At 37.1% G+C, this 20577-nt stretch overlaps 1 protein-coding gene across 3 annotated transcripts in view; it reads left to right on the top strand.

Annotated features, from left to right (window-relative positions):
* CCDC171 (coiled-coil domain containing 171) overlaps window positions 1-20577 on the top strand; it is a 165358-nt gene that overhangs the window by 109361 nt on the left and 35420 nt on the right. For all 3 annotated transcript variants that reach the window (XM_079330440.1, XM_079330442.1, XM_079330441.1), the window contains 2 exons: window positions 306-360; window positions 12593-12724. In XM_079330440.1, the coding sequence (XP_079186566.1) occupies window positions 306-360; window positions 12593-12724 (187 nt within the window). The remainder of the gene's footprint in view (window positions 1-305; window positions 361-12592; window positions 12725-20577) is intronic.

The raw sequence follows: 20577 nt of genomic DNA, 5'->3' as shown, positions 1-20577 counted from the left end.
TGCCTGTTACATCTAAAACTCTCCAAGAAAACAGCAGTTGTTCATTAATATGCCCATAATTACAGCTATGTTTTTATGTCCACAATAGAAGCAAATTTCATATGGAAATATGCCAAATAGTGGTACATGAGCTATTTCTTAAGGTTTACACTGGGGATATAAAAAGGAGAGACAAAAACATAATACTTTGAGTTAGCAACAATTGTTTGAAATTACATGATAGTTAAAAAGTAGCAGAAAATTAATTTCTACATCAGGTGAGTTTCAGTTCTATGATCTACCTCTCTTTTTTTGTCTTGTAATAGGGACAGAGAATTGATCATTAGTCATATGAAAGCTGTAGAAGACACTCTTCATAAGGTAAGAATTTAAAATTATTCCTGTGATTTGTTTTCTAAACATATCAAAGTTTTGCCACTGCTTTTGCTCAGGGAAAGAGAGGAGTAGAAATTATAAGGTAGCATCCTTTTCTTAGAGTTTATATTCACTTTTAACTTCTTTTATACTAAAAAACCATGGGTTTTTTTTTGTGAAATAAAACACAGCTGTGTAGTACATAAAATTCTTATTTCTTACTGCAGAAATTACTAAAAATTTCACTTTCTTTCTCTTAATCACTGAGAGTACTATTTCTGGTTACCATGTCTGGACTATTGAACATCCAGATGTCTGACAATTTCTGTGGAGATAAGTCTCTGCTGTCTAAGTCAGAGATCATTTGGTGATATCATGTGCATGGTAGTCATAAAACATATGGCTTTGTGCATGCTACTTTAGTCCTTGATGCATGATAAAACATAAGGAAAAGACAGTAAGTTGTAACGTGTAATCAGATACTTTCATAATATTTTTAGGACATTTTTTAAATTGAGTAATATCTTAGTCTCTTTGACTTGCACAATTTTGCCCTGGTACAGCATTATTTAAAAGTCCAACAAAGCTTTTGTATTAATTATTTAGGCAAAAGGACTGTTTTTAACTTTAGCTGTAGTTGTTGATTTTTTAGTACTGTTTTTAGTCTAGAGCAGCATAGTGCAAAATAGTGTTTTTATTACCTTGGAGTGTTAATTTCCCTTATCACATCTTCAATTCACGGCAACATGGGAATCTATTCTTCATTTTAGTTCCTGTGTTCACAAAAACTAATTTAATTTTCAGATACTTCTTTCAAGTTTTCTTTCCTTTAATATTCAAGAAAGTGACAGAATCTAAAACTATGTGTTTTAGCTACAGCAAACTATGTTGGTAGACTGTTTTGCTATCTACCCCCACCTTTTTCATACTGTCTTCTTTTAAGGTTAAAAATTCATCTCATGCAGAAAGTGTTGTGGTTTTGCAGTGAAAGATACATATAATGTCCTTGGCATCCAGAATTTATTGTTCTGGATTGCAAGGTTATTTTTTGGTTTTGAAAGCAATGCCGTTGTCTGCACAAGGATTGAACTGTTTGGGGAAAGGCTATAGACAAGGTCACATGCATAGTACTGATTAACCTGATGCAGTGAATTGATTGAGAAACAGCCATCTTCTTTTTCTTTCTTTTTTTTTTTTTTTTTTTTTTTTTTTGGTTACCATATTGCTTCTTAATTCTTGATGCATATAATTGTTAGGCCCACATAGCGCATTAGTGAGTAGCAAAATAATTTATTCTTTCTGGTTTATCAACCTAAAGAATGAGGAAAACATTAGAATTGGAAATGTCAGGATGCTCCTTTTAGCAGGAACTGAAAGAATTGATTGTAAATCATTCAAAATTTGACATACTATTTCTCCTAGAAGTACAAAGGGAAATTATTGGTTTTGTTTGGGAAGTATCTGAAATGTAAACCCTACATCATAATGGTAACTAATTCCCTAGCATTAGTGAAAATGGCATATGTGTAAACTATAAAGTTTACACTGTTGTTCATGAGGGTTTTTTCACACAGTAAAAACCAGAACACGAAGAAATGGATTAAGTATCAGTAAAGAAGCCATAAGCCTTTCTTTCTCCACTAGAAATTCTCAGAATTACTTTTGTTTTAAGAAAAGAAATCAACAGAAAATGGGTAGAGTTCAGAATCAACTAAAGTTGGACAAGTACTACTATCAACTGTGGCTTTACCTACGAGAGTTTGAAATTGAAGGTTTTGATATTTCTATGTTGATGTATTCATGAGCAAATATCCGCAAAATTCCACTGCATCACTTCAGGATCTGTATTATTAATGTATAATGCTCAACTTTTACTTATAGATCTCAGAGGGATTTTACAGACATCCTTAGTAATCTTAGTTAGACTCAGGATAAGATAGTATACTCTGATCTGTTAAAGTGGCCTCATTCCTTCCCATATTCTATCCCTACAAGAATTCCAGAAGACAGCAATGTAGGTACTAGATCATCTGGCTTTGGGTATACCAGGGTCTAACAATCTGCAAACAAAAGTGAGAGAAATCAGAGCCAAGGCAAACGATCTTCTGCATGCTTCTAATGTACCACTAGACCAGGGATCATTTACACCGTTTTCTGCCTTGTGGCATTGTGAATGGATGGAACATCTAGCTTCATATCTTTGACTTTGCCAAAAAGTGGTTGGGCATGCTTGTGCCCAGAGTGATTCTTTCAAGACCATTGCGGAGCTACCTTTTGATCTTCATGAATATTTATGAAGCATAGCTATTGAAGAGCTTGAGCACTGGATATGATAAGAGAGAAAATATTTTTAGCAATAGTTTCATGTCCTTCATAATTTACAAGATGTTCTTCAGAAGGTTATTTTTTGTCTTACCCTGGGTCTTGTCATATTAGCTATATTTATCCTACTCCTGGAGCTGAATTATTTCCACGGAAGTTACTGATAAAATAAGCGATCTTTTTTTCTTCTTAAACCATCTAAATATTATGGACAAATGCGTAAATGCAAAGTGGATGTTTCAACAAATTTGAAAAATCAAAACAGAATATCACCAAGGAGAGGCACAAACAGAGACATCAAGAGGACTATGGATTGGTTCAGTTTTATTCTCAAAATACTGAAGATGACCAAAAGGTAATAGCAAAATGATAACAGAAATAAATAAAATTTTACTGAAAGAGTGATGAAAGCAAATTCCATCTACTTGAAGTTCAAACATAAGGAGTTTTCTTAAAAAGTCTTCTAATAAAAAGAAAAATCATTTAAGAACATGTCTGATTTTAAAACCCATGGGCAGTACTTTTTTATATATGAAAACTTATTTCTTGAACCAGTTTCCTCTCGAAAAGTTGAGGTTATTTTTGTTATACATAAACCCTTGTTGTGCTTGCTGATAAACTGTGTTCCATTATTAATTTCTTCTTCATTTCTTAATACTCCATTTGTACAATCAGTGTAAGAAACATTGGATCTATTCATTTTTTATAACTAGATTCTTTAATGTGTAGTTAATAGTCTATTAGTTATGGTAATAATGCCAAGATTGTGGGTTCAATCCCTGTATGGGCCAGTCATTTAAGAGTGGACTTCATGATCTTCGTGGGTCCTTTCCAGCTCAGAATATTCTGTGATTCTGTGATCCCGTAATCCCATCAGATGAAGAAATAATTTTGCATTATCTCTGCTAAAATCTTCAGCCTTCCCCTTGTATTGTTCCTCAGTTTGAGCACTTTTTTTTTGTTAGCCTTGGGCAGCAGCCAGATGCCCTCCCAGGTGCTCTCTCAGTCCTCCTCAAGAGGATAGGGGGACAAAACCAGGATGAGAATGCTCATGTGTTGAGATCTAGAGACATTGCATTGTAGTTATAATCACAAATAAAAGAGCTGACTTGGGAAAATTATTTTAATTTCTTTTTTGAAGTAGATTTGGAGAGTTAGAAACAATTAAAAAATTAGCACTACCCTGGCTTTTAATCTCAGCTTCACTTGTGACTTCTCTGCTCATTCCATGAGGCACAGGGGTTTGCACTCAGTCTGCAGCAGCTCCTCCCTGCTGCTCCTAACTCCTCATGGTGATTCCCTGCATCACTGTGGGTTCTCCATGTGGGCTGCAATCTTTCAAGAATATCTGCTTCAGCATGGCCTCTCCATGGACTTCATGCCTTCAGAAGCTATCCTGAAGGATTTCCTGGACCTGCTCTAGCAAGGGATCCTTCATGGAATATAGTGTGGATATATGCTTCAGCATAGTCCTCTCTCTGTCCTACGGGAAAATACCTAATCCAGTGCCTTAAGTGTTTCTGCTCCACTTCTCTGCCTTTGATATTCAGTCTTTTTCTTCCCTCATTCTCTCCTGTGTGGTGGGTTTTTCTCATTCTTAAATTCGTTTCACAGAGGAGCTGCCAGTTTGCCTGTGGGGCTTAGCTGGACCTGTGGTGGGTCTGGAGCCAGAGGTGTCTGGAACCAACTTTGTCCTGCACTCATCTGTCCTCACAGAGGCTCCACCAGGTACACTGCTCTAGCTGCTTCCATTTCAGCCTGCCTAAGTCCCTGTTCTCTATGTCTAGCCTGTGCTACACACTACCATTGGAAGTCATTCTAGCAAGCCAGCCTTCACAGTGACAGAAAATTGTTAGTTTCTCCTTGTACTTTTAACTATCAAAATTTTGACAAGCTTAGTCTATCATAATTTTCAGCCTGTCTTGGTTGTTTAGGATTTGGCTACTTTAGCAGCTTAATAGAATACAACATATTCACCATTTTTCCCAATACCAGTTAGAAGCCTACTCATTCTGACTCTCTGGGACACACTGGGGATTAAAGCAGCTATCCAGTGTGCTCCTTTCCTTCTGGCACTTGGTCAGGAAAACTACTCTTTGTCCACTTTTGTAGTGCACTTCATTTCTGCTGATTGAAAACTTCTTATGCTAGCTAGTAGAACAACTTCCATGCAGACCTGTCAGCCGTCATGCCTTGAAATCCTTCCACTGTTGTGTTTCATTGCCTTGCTGCCATCCCTTTTGTCTCCTCTGAAATGCCCCTAAACTGTCTGTGTACAAGAACTGGGTCCCATGATTCTATCAGCTGAAAAAAAAAAAAAGAACTCTGTATCATCCATCCCATTATATATTTGTAAAAAAATAAAATGACAGTACAATTTTTATTTATTTAATTTAATGGTTTGGGTTTTTATAATACAGCACATATAATACAGTTTTATTATACAGTGGGAGATGGGCTGGGGGCATTGAATACTTGAGAATTAGTAAGTTTGTAGCAGTAGATAGTTATTTCTGATATGGTCCATAGCAATCAAATGCATTTCCTTATGACAACAGTTTTATGGCCTGCAAGGAATTAATTTACAATAGGTTTAAGTCCAAATACAAGTGACTACATCGGTAAAAACACTCAGTGTAAGTGGCAATAATTGTTAGTTGTAGCAAGGAGACCACAAATTGATCAGGTCCTGGAAGAGGAGAACAGTTATGAGACTTAAGTTAGCTGTCTCAGTTAGACTCCAGTAGATGTAACCTGGCACATTCAAGTATACTGATCAGTAACATTTCTCTCAGTTACCTGAGATCAATAGTCCATCATATTATTTCATTATCTCAATAATGATGATTTAAAAGCTCTTGTTTTAGAGATCTCAATTTTTTTGCCTAACTGAATGAAACTCCCACGATTGTTTTTCTGTGTGTTAGACACATTGATATTAAGAGTGAAGCCTGCTTGTGTGTGTGCTCAAGGTCTGTCCATCACTGTGGTCCTGTGTTGTTCTCAACTGGATCTATAACAACCCCATTGAAACAGTGAGTGTGTGTACATGCAAAAAAATCACAAAGAAAGCCCAATTAGATTGTTAAAATTGTAAATAACTCTTGTAAGAAGTTTACAATAGGAAGCCAGCTATTATTTCTCTATGTAAGAAAAAAATGCAGCAAAAATACTGCTCTTTCTTCTCCATCTCAAATGAGTGCTTCTTAATTTCAGAGCTTGATGAATGACTTTGTTTCCCCTCCTAGCAATCTGAATTTCTTGATCCATGTTCCTAAAGATCAGTTGTGCAGGACATACAGGTGTTAGCACAGCTGGCTTGCTGATGACAACTCTGTCCATATAGCTGTCTAGTGTGTCATCACTCATATTGTTCAGTGTCATTCTGACCTAGCCAAGCTAAAAATGGTACTCCAGCTCAAGAGGGATTTATAAACCTTCACAAAGTAAAGATAAGACATTGCCGAATGTCATGTCCATGTGCTTAACTGTTTTCATTTTGGACATATCTAAATAACTGATTTCAAGATGCATTTGTCTTTATCTTCTGGTTTCCTTTGTTTGTTTTGGGGTGGTTTTTTTGTTTTTATTTGGGGGGAGTTTTGTTTGTTTGTTTTAGGTGGTTGAGGTGGGGTTTTTGGTTTTTTGTTTGGTTTTGGTTTTGGGTTTTTTTTTAAAGGCTGAATACTTGTGTATGGTTTGCCTTTAGTAAGGATAGATCTTTGTTTGGAGAATTGAGGAATTAGTGAATATTTTAACTGTTATTTTCTCCAGGCATAGGTTCATTTTCATCCCAAGGTCACTGAAATCTTTTCATAGGGGATGTATTATAGTGCACATCTTGCAGCTACAGAGAAGCTTAGGTGCTGTGGTCAACATTTGCAGAAAACCAACTCTGGATCATATTAATATCTTATTCAACAGACTATCTAGTGTATGTATGTAGTAATCTGAGAAAGCTTGGATTAATCTTACAGGTAAATCTGTGATGGTTCTCTGCTCTGAAAATTAATTTCCATAATCTTGACTAGTCCTGAAGGGGAGGAAAAAAAAGCCAAAAAAAAATCCAAAAAAAAAAAAAAAAGCCAAGCACACCTAAAACATCAGTTTTATGAGGTATGTCTCCTTACACAAACACTGTTATGCAGTAATTAATGCTCTCTTAGAAACCACCTGTGAAATGGTTTGTTTTGTAATTAAATACAGATTTGTATGGCAGTAATCAGGATAGTCACTGAATCGGTATGCTAATACAGAAATTTTCAATAGTTATTCTATTGAGGTAAATATTTATATTTACTATACTATATATACTATTATAAACTAATATATATATTATATATATTTTTATTTATATATAATACATATGCTAATATATATATGCTATTTATTTACTATTTACTATAACTAATTGCAGTGATGTAAGCCACCTACACTAAGATGTGTCAAAATGCTATTTAAACCTCCACCATCAACAGAAGTCAGACCTTTGGATTTGAGGATGTATTTCTTCTTTTGATGAATGAACATGCAGAGATCTGATGGCTTTTAACGAAGTCTTAAACTTAACTGTGATGGCCATATATAACAAGCATCTGTTCAACACTTTCCATCCTGTAAGACCCTCTTCTCTAACCAAAATACATTGTGTTTTGGGGTAGTTTGGTTTCTACCCCTCTTGGGAGAAAAAAGGGAAAGGTTTGATGGGGTATTTTTGCAGTTCAATTGACTAATTTGGTTCCAAATATCATTCCTCACCTCATTTTCTCTCTAATTGAGTCTATAATTTTCCGGTTTTTAGGTGCTTGATTTAAAGTGCCTTCAGTTTAAAATACACAGTCTTGTCACAGCAGTCTCTTTACTTTGGGAGTGATCCTTGATTGCTGAAAAATCCTGATGGAAAATATTGTATCTGAAATTACGTAGGTCCTCATTCAATAGGATGAATATACACTTTTTGTAGTAATTTCCTTACTTTCAGAGCAAACTCAGACTAGTGTTAGGAGCAACCAATATTAACAGATTGACTCCATGATCTGACAGGGTACTCTGGGATCTACTTCTTTGGATATTGCTTGTGCCAAATCCTGCAGCAAATAATTTGGGGTCTGTATTCCCTTAAATGGATAACATTTAGAATGATCACTGTTTTCTAGAGACCCCAAAGTATATGAATGTGTCATGAGGAAAATAATCTGTATTGGTAACTCACTTGAAGAACTACTGTTATCAAGACTATTCAGTATTATTGTTGGTGCTACATTGTTCCTGTATATTCACTTATATTTCTAATCTAGAGTAAGAAAACTTAAGCAATTCATACTAAACATGAAAAAAACAGGAAGCGTTCATGAAGGTTTAATTCTATCTAATAATGTATATAATTTTTTATTGTTCTTCTCAGTTCTATGATCATCTGTGTAACACACTAACAAAGACTTGCCCATTCAAAGCAGTTACTATGTAACTTATTTCTGTTAAAATGCTTCCCGTGGCAAAGGACAGTGTCTGGTAGATGTGCATGTTCTTAACCTGTGTTACATGGCCTCCACTCTGCATGCTTCCCTGGAGGTACAGACACTATGCAGCTAAATTAGACACATACCTGCAGGACTGTGGTTAAGACTAAGATTTGCATTCCAACTGCTTTCTTCTACTTTAAAAAGTTCTAAACTCATTTTTGTCTGTTGTATGTGACATGCAGAACACATAGCAGTGGGTAGAAATCATTTTGCTTGTACTCTTTTGGAATGATTTCTGCATTTGCAGCGTCTGTTATATCAGCAATATGGTCATCTCAAAGACAAACAGATTAAATCACTGTTTTCCATTTGCTTATCACCGAATCACTGTAGATATTGTTCTGCTCTTTAAATTGCAGATAATATGCTTAAAAAGTACTAGGAAATTAAAGAAAAATAAGCCCAAAAACAAGTTGTTGCTTTTTTTTTTAATGTAGAGTTGGTGAACTTCGAACTTACAAAATGTTCTCATATATAGCTTACATTGTGAAATTTATATTCATTTTCATCATAAAAAATCGTTGAATTGGGAACAAAATAAAAACTAAAATCTCAGGTTTTTGTCAGAAAGCAACCAGGAAAAGACATTAGGAAGGGCTGAGCACATTTTAATACCATTTAGAACTTGCTAGCATTTAGTATCATGTCTCTATTGGCATAACTGCATATACCACATCAGACTGTGCATAGAAAAACCAATGTGAACACCGGAGTTGACTGTAGACAAAACTATTATTATCTTGAGCAGCACAAAATTTTAAAGTTCATTTTTGGACATGTAAAATTAGCCCATCAAATTCTGCATCTTGGTTCGGTCAATAACGTAACTTCAGTTTATTATTCAGTTTCAGCTTTGATCTGAATTAATGAGTACTTTATTGATTTTAAATTGAGTGGCTATAGTGTTGTCTTCTTTGTTGCTCTCCTAATTAATTAAAAAGTTAAACACTGTCATAAGTCACTCTTCTCCTTTGTTTTAAAATGCTATGAGTATTTATAGTGTGGATCCATTTGTGATTTTGCTGTTTTCTGGTACTATTTATATATGTCTAAACTGAAAAATGTCATGATCATATTTAGAAGGATGTTGTCATGACACTTAACTATGCTCTGTATAAAATCACTCTTGAAACTTTTCACAGTCTCAACTAAAATTGTTTACTAAAATCAGAAATGGCCAAAACCTTCATTAACATTGGATAAATATAAATTCATGGGATTTTTCTCTTTCATAATTTTAGAATATAGGAAAGTGAAACTAGTTTTTGACATTTTTAATCATTGAAATAAGCCTGATTAGCTGATTAGGTGTTTTAGATTTGAACATAAAGCTCTCTAGCCTCAGGAGATCATTCAGACAAAATGGTCTTGCTTTAAATTTCATATGGAGGGGGAAAAAAAATCATTAAATACAAAGAAGCTCTGAAGATTGCATTTTAAAGCTTAACTGCGTAGGATGGATCTTCTGCCTGTTGAACTTCCAAAAAAAAGCCCTATTTTAAAAAAGAAATTAAATTACCCATTTTATGTTTGCCTTGTGGTTCTGGAATGTAAGTTTGTATGTGTGGTTTTTGGGGTTTTTTTACTGCATTAGAGAATGAGGAAATAAAGGCAGTTTCCCAACTTGTTGTTTTGCTTCTGAAACTCAAAAAAACCAAGAGACAGAAGTTATTAAATTAGTTCTTTACTGAGATTTCTTACAGATCTGGTCTCTTCAACATGATTCCATGCAGGCATGGTCATTATAGTTTTCCAGTCCTTGAATAGTTAGGCAACTTGGAATGTTTTCACTTCTAGTAAAACTAGAATATAGAATATCTAGTGATATTTGTACAGCATACACCCAGTCTTTTGTTCTTACAGTTTTCCCTGAAACCTCATGAGTATTTTTCAAAGGAAAAGTCTGTCTTAATTTTCAGTTTCTCAGTATGCATACTGATAATGAGATGTACTCTCTACAATCTAAGTATTTACAAACACAAAAAAGTGTTTGGTTTGTTTTTTAATTGTGAATCCTCACATCAAAAATCATACTCTTTAAGAAGCTAATACATACTTTTCTGATGCAGTGGTATCAATGGTATTTATTTACCACAGTGCAGCCATTTAAAAAATGGGGTTTATATTTTATTGTGCAGTGAGTGTCAGACTCCAATACTGAAATAGAGAGTTTGAAACTAATAGGGTTAAAAGGACTTCTACTGTCTGTATTGTGTATATATTATACCTACATTGCTTATACATTGTTTTTTTCCCCCTAGTATTAGCAATCTGCTTTTGTACTTTGACATAGGGATTTCCCTTGTGAATTTTGTCACAGAAAAAAGAGAATCATCAATATCGCAGTTAAACTTGACTTTCAAAGCTAATAGTATCTCATTTGGGGGCTGAAATTTAATAAATTTTCTTTGATTCTGTTTGAGTTTTTAAACATCAAACAATGAATTGGCCAGGGTGCAGTAAAATATTTAGATCTATTGACTACGGTTCAGAAGGGTAGAAGGCAAAACACTGGTGGTTTGATGTTGATAAATTCTTAGTACCTTAATCCACATTAATGTTTCCTTTTATCTGTGTGCATACTGGCAGCAAAGACACTGAAAAGTCAGTGTGTATATAAACTATAAAAATGTAAATCAAGTGTGTGCACGTGTGTGTGTGTGTGCATGTGTGTGTATTTAAAGCAATGTATTTTGTTATATTCAGCAAGGTTAACGTCTGACCAGAATTACACATGCTGACAGAACACTCTAGAGAATATGTTTGTTCCATATGACTGTATATCCTGAACCTAGTGCACTATGTGTGCAAAAAATGCGTAGAGGACCTTTCTTGTTATAAAAATTGCATCATAGTGCATATGTTTGGCAGCCACAGGTATTGACAGGAATTCTTTAGGTCAACTTGGGAAATATAGGGCTCCCTATTCCCACAGAACACAGGAACGAATAAAATAAAATCTCTTCTTTTTGTATCAGTAGATTTGCACATGCTTCTTTCAATCAGAGCAGATTTCAAAGGCTCTGCTATTATTTGAAATCTGTTCACTCATAATCAACATTTTATAAGAATCTAGCTTTGCAAGTGGTTACAGAAAAGTAATCTGGGATTTAAAATGAATGGATGTATGTTTTAATTCATGCTTGGTGTGTTCTTGAGGGCAAGGCAGCCTCTAACAAAAAATGAAATTTATTAAAATAATACTTAGTAAATGGTAAACCTATTGATTTATCTGTATTTAGAATATATCCAGTATATGTTTTCGTATGTATTCAGTATATGCTTTAGTATTAGACTGGTATTAGGTAACTAAGACAGTAAATTAATTTTGCAGCACTCACTATTGCTACTCAACAGATGCAGTGCTTGCCAAATAAATGGATTTAATCTGTTGGTTTGTACTAACATCTATTTGAATGTGTGACTACTGGGATATCCTGGAGTTGGACGCTGTAAATTTTGTATTAAACAGAATGAAATGGGTGTGTGCGAACAGGAGTGGTGCGGCAGGTGCGCGTTGAACGCGTGCGGCGGGCTATCGGCGATGCGCGCCATGTCGCGATGCGCCGGGCAGGTCGCTGCCGGGAGCGGCCCGCGCTTCCTTCCCGCGCTTCCTTCCCGCGCTTTCTTCCCGCGCTTCCCTCCCGCGCTGCCCGAGGACAAAGCGCGGTGGCGCTGCCGCGCGCGCCCGGCAGGTGGCACTGCGACACCGGGGGCGCGGTGCCGACACCGCCCGGGCGCGCTGCCCGCGCTCCGCGCGGATCCGGCCTGCCCGCTGCCCGCGATTCCGCCGGCACCGCTCGGTGCCTCGGGGCCCGCACCGCGCCGCAAAAACACTGCATCTCTGTCTGCCTCCCTTTCTGCCCCCCCTCACTAATTGGAAAGCTACAGGTTAGTTCGTGTTGCTTTATTTGCAGATTATTCGTTTATTCTGACTTTTGACTGAGTTGTTTCTAAACGAGCCTTATTCTGGAGGACTGATACCAGAGTAGGCAGAACTCACATGCCATTCTCACTGATGTGACCACTCGAACTTTTTAATTTCGTAACTCATATTTATTTCAGTTAGAAGTACAATTACTGCTTCTTTTCTTACTAGGTTTTTACAGGCGATGGATATGTGAAATGCATATGCCAGCTGGGCTAGAGAGCCTTTAGTATATTTTCTTCTCATTTCAGACCAAGGGAAGATGCTTTTTCTTCTTAACATTCTCTCCCAGCACTCTGAATTAGAGATTTATTTGCAACGAAAAATCAATTAGTCCTAAATTTATTCATGGATTTCAGGTCCAGCGATCAATGCAAGTCCACTCAGTGGGCTCAAGGGGACCCAGTTCATCCCAGTTAATGTGTCTGAAGGGGAATTACCATTGATGCTGTTTTTTTCCCTTTAGGTCAGAGATCAGGCCTTGATGCCGTGTACTGCAGCAGCCATGAATGACTTCACCCTGGAGCTACCCAAACTGCACCTGGAGACCTTTTCAGAGGAAGGGCTGAAGGGCAGGCCAGAGGCTGCAGCATTTCAGGTTAGAGTCTAAAACAATCCTGTTTCTTGTTTTCATGTTTTGCAGCTGAGAACAAGAAGCTAGACTGCTCTGAATGTGTGGAGAAGAAAATACTTCAAAACTATTGTAGTCAACAGTTGAAAGAAAAGTAATTTTTATATATGCTGTTGAATGTGGTATTTCGGAGATTATGTGAACTTTTAATTTTGCGAATAAAATATTAAATAGCAGGGATGTGACCACGCAAAAGCACAAATTCTACATTTGAAAATGAGTGACACTCTATCCCAACCCCCTTTCCCCTGCTTAATTTAAGCAAGACAAATAAAAATCTAAAATGGGGGGAAAAAGACAAGATTTTTATGCTGCTACTTGGTCAGTATCAGATTTGTTCATATTTCTATTTTAGAATTAACAATGATCTTTAGCACTCATAATTTGAAAGATACTGCTATTCGGAATATTTTAGTATAGGAGCTATTTTGTTTATGTAGGTTTAAATACTTATATGTTACAAAGTGCTGATTTCATTAGGAGGAAACTGGGGAAAAGAAATGAACTGAAAATGTACATGTCTTCAGCTGTGAAAATGGATTCTGTGCAATACCTCCTTATTTTTTCTGAGTTTGTTATGTCTTCTTCTGTACAAACTATGCCTTAGTCTTTATAGCTGTGCAGAATACATTGACATCATTGTTAGAAGCAGAATATTTTGTTTTACCAAGGGGAGAACAAAAGGCAGAGTGAGTACATACTTCTTCCATTGTGTTCTACTGTCTGAATCAGAGAGTGTAAAGGTAGTCAAGTAAAGTGCAAGGATGTTAGGAAATGCAAATATTGCATAATATGTATGCTTTTATGTAGTAATATTTTTTAATATATTGTATATTTTCAGTTCTAGATGCAGTATATAATTGCAGGAACAGCATCACAAAACCAATATTCAAGAAAGGCAGATTCTAAACTGGAAATTTCTCAATGTTGCCCTTTTACATTCATGTCTTTCAATATAAAAAATATTTAAATTATGTGTATATTACCATGTTTGCATAATAAACTAGTAATATGTAACATCGTGAGATTCCCATACACTTTAGTAAGTACAGCTGTATGTCTCTGGCAGAGGGTAAGTTGCAAATGCTTCCCCATACAGTGATGCTCACTTTTAAAGCTGCACAAAAAGCTCCACAGGTGCATCTTTTTTTAAAGAAGCTGTCATAGAAGTCACCAGCTTTTAAACACTACTCTTCTAATTCAGGAGCCTGTTTGGAGTACCCACTTCTAGTTTTTTGTCTCATCCCAACTTACATTCTTTTTTGACCTTCCAGTGATTTCAGAAGCATTTCCAAGACAGCCTGTTTCATCATTATTTCTAAGAACAGAAACAGTAGTATGAAAAGTTGCATTTCACATTTGAACAGAGTATTTACTCATGCTATAGGTAACCCATAGTAATGTATGTGCTGCACTGGTAGTGCAGTGATGTAAACCTACTTTTTGTTTACCTGACAGCTTCAGTTTCACTTGGTTACTCTGTGCGTACACAAACAGCTCCAGTGGTTCAGTTTGTATCACTGTGAAGTTCCTTTCCTCCTTCCCTTTTTGCTTTTCCCTTTTGCCTTTCTTCCTTGGCCTTCTCTCCCTCTTCGTCTCCCTATCTCTAGTTACATAGTCCTGTTTTGATAACTTTATAAGCACATTGTAGATATTTTCTTATAAAATTTTCCTTTTATATCTTGTAGTCAGCTAATTGATGTTTATTTCATACAAAACTACATTAACAGCAATCCTGTAATCTTGAATGAGGTAAACTTTGAGCAGTCACTTTACAGGCACTTCTCTTTAAAACCAGTGGAATTGTTTGCCTGCATGTTCTCTAAAACTGCTATAGTTAGTCTGTGATAAGTATGACTCAGTTAAAAGTCTTATTATCTAGAAGTGTTAGACATTAGAAGTTTTTTCCCCAAGTCTAAGTTTATTAGCATTTGATGGTATATTTTTTTAAAATTGCATGAAAAATTAAGATTTAAAATTAGACAGTGTGATAGGGATGATGCACTACCTATCAGAACTGTTGAGTACTGAAAGAAGATGACACTTCTGTTTTTAGTATTCATGCATCCAGTTTGTAGTAGGTGGCTGAGATCAGTAATTAATTATATATCCACTGGTGTCTGATTGTATCACTTCTTCATTGTGTGGAAATGGTATTCATCTTTTAAAGAATTCTACCCACTAGCTTTTACTTTCAGGTAATGAAATGAAATATTTGGACATTCCATCAAAGAAGATATGCACCATTCTATGTATCTTCTCCAAGGCCTGCACTTTGTGAAATGGCTTCTAAATGCAAAGTTATGTAATAGATTGAAATGTTGAGTTATTCAGCAAGCATATCTTTTCACTAAACATCTTCTAAAGCCCCATGCAAGTAGTGAAAGTATGACTTAATTTGTAAGCATATGTTAAATTCTTGAGAACTGCAGCAGAATTACTACAGTAATTTGGAATGTCACTTCAGTTGGATAAATAATGAAAAAGGTGTAATATCTCTAAGATTAAAAAATGATTGCTATAGCTTTGGAAAACTCTCACCTGATTTTTCAATTGCAGTGAAGAATGTTGTCACAAAATTGTGCTGTTTGCCACTTAGGTTTGGAAGTGGAAAATTACAGATTGTTTTCAAGCACCTGGAATGCAATGAGCCCAGCATTTAAGGTGTGCTGTTCTCGCCATACCCTAATGTTCCTACTGGAGACAAAAAGTGGAACCATGTGTGAAACCACCTATGAACACAGGATATAAGGTTCAATAGGCAACTAAAATTGCCAGTTCTAGTATTCTTGCTCGGCAGATGACTATTTAAATTACCCAGTGAAGGTTAATGTCATCTCTTTATAAAATACAAAATTCAATTTTGTTACATCTTTAGAAGGAGGATAAGGTTACTTAATATTCTTAATACTCTCTTCTGAAATAGTTTTTTGGCTCACAGAAAAAAACGGGCATTCAGAAAATTAATTCTGAATTATCTCAAGTATTTTTACATCAAAAAATATGTAATTGATGCTAATGCCAAACATTTTTACCTAAAGACCTCAACATTTCTGCCATAAAGCCCTCAAATAAATCCAATGATATTTAAGTGTTTATGTATAAATAATTAAGCATTGGTATATTACCAGTTTAGATTTCTTCTGTATAGAGAGGTAGACACAGAAGGGTAGAAGCTGATATGAAAGAAACTTCTTAAAGCAAAATTAAGTACTTCAGACATATATGTTAAAGTTACATTTTGAAGAATTATAGTTTTTTATGCTAAAATGACTTCTAAATATTTATCGGCATGATCCAGCCTATCTGAAGACATGACTCTAGATACTAGCTGAACACAGAAAAGTAACCAGAAAAGTATCTGGGAGTGCTGGGACAGTGAGACAGCATCTTGGCATCCTGGCCTGGATCAGCAGTAGTGTGCCCAGCAGGACCAGGGCATGGATTTTCCCCCTGTTTTCAGCACAACATTCAGGCCACACCTCAAGTGCTGTGTCCAGTTCTGGGCCCCTCCCTCATTCACTACAGACAGACATTGAGGGAAGGGTCTGTAGCACAAGTCCTGTGAGGAGCAGCTGAAGGAGCTGGTGTTGTTTAGTTTCGGGAAAAGGAGGCTCAGGGGACATCTGTCCTGGTTTAAAGTACAAATGTCTGCCAAGGAAGGCGGGAACCTCCCTTGGAATGAAAAATGTAACCCTCTTCATTCCACATTACTACAACTTTAAAATTATGGGGCTTTCAGGCAAAGATGGGAAAAGGAGCAACAGTTGTTTATTACTATATGTGTATATGTATAATAAAGCAAACAACAACAACTGTGGCATTAACACAGCCAGAGCAGAACCCAGACACATTTCCTCTGGGCTGCGGGTACTTTCCCCATGGTGCAGTTCCAGGCACAGCCAGCAGGGGTGCTGCTGGCTCCTGGCCAGGCAGGGCAGGGTCAGTGATTCCCCTGCGCCTGCAGGGGGCGCTGTGGCACCTCCCTCACATAATGGTGGGTGGGTTGGCAGAAGGAAGGGGAAAGGGCTTCATCTGCAAACCTGCAGTGTCAGCTGAGCCTATGTCCTTCCAGATGGTGAAATGGACTGCAGCAGGAACCAGCAGCAGGCTGGAACAGCAGAGGTGGGCACACCTGGGCTGGCCAACAAAGAGTAACAAAGCTCCAGAGCTGTGCCAGGAGCCATGGGACTCAGGGCGGGCTTGGAGTGTCAGATTAAAGTAGCAAAAAAAGCGAAGCAGCCACAGAAAACAGAGATTGGGCAGCGGCAGGCGGGTTGCCAGGGAGTTTCCATGAGCAGTCAGGAGAGTCTCCCTCCAGGAAAGGAGCAGGGGTCAGAGTCCCCTTCCCAGTGTGGTCAGGTGTTGGAAAGCTCCCAGTTCAACAGCTGCTCTTGTGAGCAGATGCTCACCTATGATAAAGAGACACAGTGAAGGACAAAAGCTCTGCAGTGGCAGCGAATCCTCTGGCCTCAACAATCCAGTACCAAAACCACACCTGTCCACTCGGTTCCCAGGAGAGAACAGCCGACAGCGAGGCATGGGCCCAGCCCCTCACCCCCAGCCCAAATCTCACTGTATCTCTGCACTTACCAAGAGAAACCCTCAGCCAAGGGACAGCAGCAAACTGCAGCCTTCTCTTTCTCCCAGCCACGTCCTTTCTCTCCCATGTATCATCATTACCATCTCTTAAGCAACAAGTAGGATAAAATTTCCTGAGAGAAAAAACCAAACAAAGGATCCTAAGTCGTAGTCAGTCTCTTCTCTCAGGCAGCTAGCAAGAGGGCATAGCCTCATACTATGCCTAGGGAGTTTCATGTTGGACATCAGAAAGGTGGTAAGGCATTGGAATGGACCAACCAGTAATACGGTGGAGTTGCTCACCATCCTTGGAAGTGTTCAAGGAACAATCGGATGTGGCACTTAGTGCTATGGTTTGTTGGTGTTGTAGTGTTTGGTCAGGGGTTGAGGATCTTGGAGGTATTTTCCAGCAAAAAAGATTCTGTGTTTCTCTGCTCCAGGCAGGTTTGAGATGGTTAACTTTGCACTTTGTCGTGCCTGTCTCTGCCTCCCTCTGTTTTTGTCTCTGTCTGCCACAGCTCTTGTGCTCTGGTGCCTGCCTGTGTGGCCTCTTTGCACACTCTCTGCTGCTGTGTGCCCTCCTGGCTGTGCACTTGCGGCTGTGTGCACTCTAGCCACATGCACCTGCTCTGTGGCGTTCTTGCTTCCACTCTCCCTGCGTGCCTGCTCTCTCTGCCCTATGTACTCATGAGCTTTCCTTCAGTCAGTCTCTGCCTGCTACTCTGCCTGGGTCTCGCTCTCTCTTCTGCTTCCTGTGCCTCTTTACCATTCTGTCTTGTTTGCTCTGAATCAGTCTTTCTGTCCCTCTGCCTTTCCCTTCCACCTGCCCCATCTTGCTCTCTCTGTCTTCAGCATGTATCTATCCGTCCATGCAGGTTTAGAAACATGGGATTTATATGTACTTCTTTGTCATTCTTAGGTGTTTTTAGGTAATTTAAAATGAACAGTACAGTAATAAAATGAAGATTTATTGTTTTAGTAGTAATATAGTCAAGTACTGACCTATCTTCAGTGTTAGCATATAATCATTATAAATTTACAAAGAAGTAGGTTCTGACCATTTATGCATTCATACATAATTTAGTCATGCATTATCCAAATGTGCTGTAGGTTCATTTTTTCTAATTAATTGGACAAACATAAATTTAGTTTTAGGAGCTTCCGAATTTGTATTTATTTTCACTTGTTTATTAATTTTTGATTTATGCTTCATAGATGGTCAAAGATATGCATAATTCTGCTGATAATTTTCCTCAAAATAATAAACACTTTTTCATTTCTGTGTTCAGTTGTCAATAAAAAAGTTCGTACCAAATTGAGGAAGCAAGTGATTTCAAAGGTAACATTATGATTCTGTCATCAGATCTTATCCTCTGCATTGGCCTTGTCTTTCAAATATAAGTCACTTCTGGTAAAAGGATTTAATGAGATTAATTAATCATGGAGCAGCTGCTTTAAAACTGTATTACTAGTTTTTTAAATCTTATACTTCTGTTTTAAAGCTTTTTTCTTTTATTAATATGGCTGTAAAAGGAAAAAAATACTTTTTTCTCTTAATACTTCAGAAAGAAGAAATGTTTTTTAGAGAGTCTTAAAGATGCACACTATTGTAGTTTTCTATTTTTCTATTTTCACTTATATTGTTTCACCTGAGAAAGAACTATCAATTCTATAATAGAGGCCAGAATGCTGCCTCCTCTGGAATCAGATTGCTGTTTCTTGTCAGGTAAAACTGGGTCTTCATTATCCAGGAGTTCAGCAGCTGCTGTCAACAGCAGCTGGCCTGCCCTCCCACCTCCAAACGGACTAATTCTTCTTATGCTCTCCAAAGGGGCTACTTTCTTACCTAGTGTCAAAATGTGGTGCTTCTGGACTGACCAGAAGTCTGTCTGAAGTATACTGTTTAAAGAGAAAAGTGATTTTTTATTACTGTACTGCTACTTTACACTTACATTTTGAGTTGAAATACTCATAAATAAGTAAATGTTTCAAAAGCATTAGAGTTTGGCAACACCTCTTGCAAACCTTTGCAAACTTCAGTCTATCAAATATAAAGTTGGTGTAGGACTTAAGCAATGATTGATAACTAAGTAAAGTCTGAATAACCAGACTGAAGAGATGTAAATTGGAGAATTCTAATTTAATCTTCTTGAAAGTGTTCAGCTGGTATCTGGAGTCATGTCTCCAGATATGTTGTATCATGCTGGTAAATACTACTACTTTAAAACATAAGATTAATGTATATTAGGAAAATGTTGTTTAAAATGTTAAAAAAACCGAGAAATCTTCTAAATGCCATTGGTGTTGGAAATTTGCCTTCTATAATGTGGATTTCACATTGCTTCTCCTTTCCACCACTGAACTGCTCAACTTCCTTTCCTCTTCACAGCATTTCTGTTTGCAGTCTTTTTCTCCCTCTCCCCTATGGGTCCTCTCTCCTTTCCTCATTTCTCTGCTCCTTATCATTAGCCTCTTTCTCTCCCTTTTTCAGCCACCCTTGCATTTCTTTATTTCTTCACTTGCCGTTCTTCATATTGTTAAATTAGCAGAGATTATATGAAGGACCTTCTCAGAAGATGCTATAGTTAACTGGGATGCTCTTGCACTCCAGTCATGCTGTCTTGGCCTTATGAACCATAAATATCAAAGTCTGTAATCACCAATTAATTACTGAAAGCTCTCTTTGTGTCTGCAACACTGCTAACTCTTGTCCAGCCCCATTTATAAGCACTGTCAGTTTTGTAAAACCTTTTCAGCTAAGATGATGATTATCTTGATTATCTTGAATGCCAAAGTTAGTATATATTTAACCTTTCAGTAACCTCTCTCAATGGAAAGTTTTCCTTTTTGGCCCTATCAGGAAATCATGTAACTGCCCATCTTTGTCCACTTAGACTTTTTCATCCATTTACACTGTTGCATGCCTTAGTGTGATGTCTTAGGGATTACCTGTGCTAATATATAAGAAAGCTCTTTCAGAACTGTGTAAAATACTGTCTTAAATCACTACGTTTATTTATTTGGTTTTGCTTCTGCTTATAAACCTGAAATTTTGGGTTTTTTCACCTGGTTACAGGTTGCAGATAGCAACTGTGTAAATTTGTGACTATTTTTATAGAGACTGTGCAGTGTGTACCAATGTAACACAGACAAGTCCATTAAGAAGCATAGATATTTAATTGTTGGTAATCATGTGGTTACAAATTAAATTCATGAAGTGAAAATCATGAAAGATTGGA

Source organism: Erithacus rubecula, assembly GCF_903797595.1.
Source record: "Erithacus rubecula genome assembly, chromosome: Z".
Lineage (NCBI taxonomy): Eukaryota > Metazoa > Chordata > Aves > Passeriformes > Muscicapidae > Erithacus > Erithacus rubecula.
This window is presented reverse-complemented; position numbering and strand designations above follow the sequence as displayed.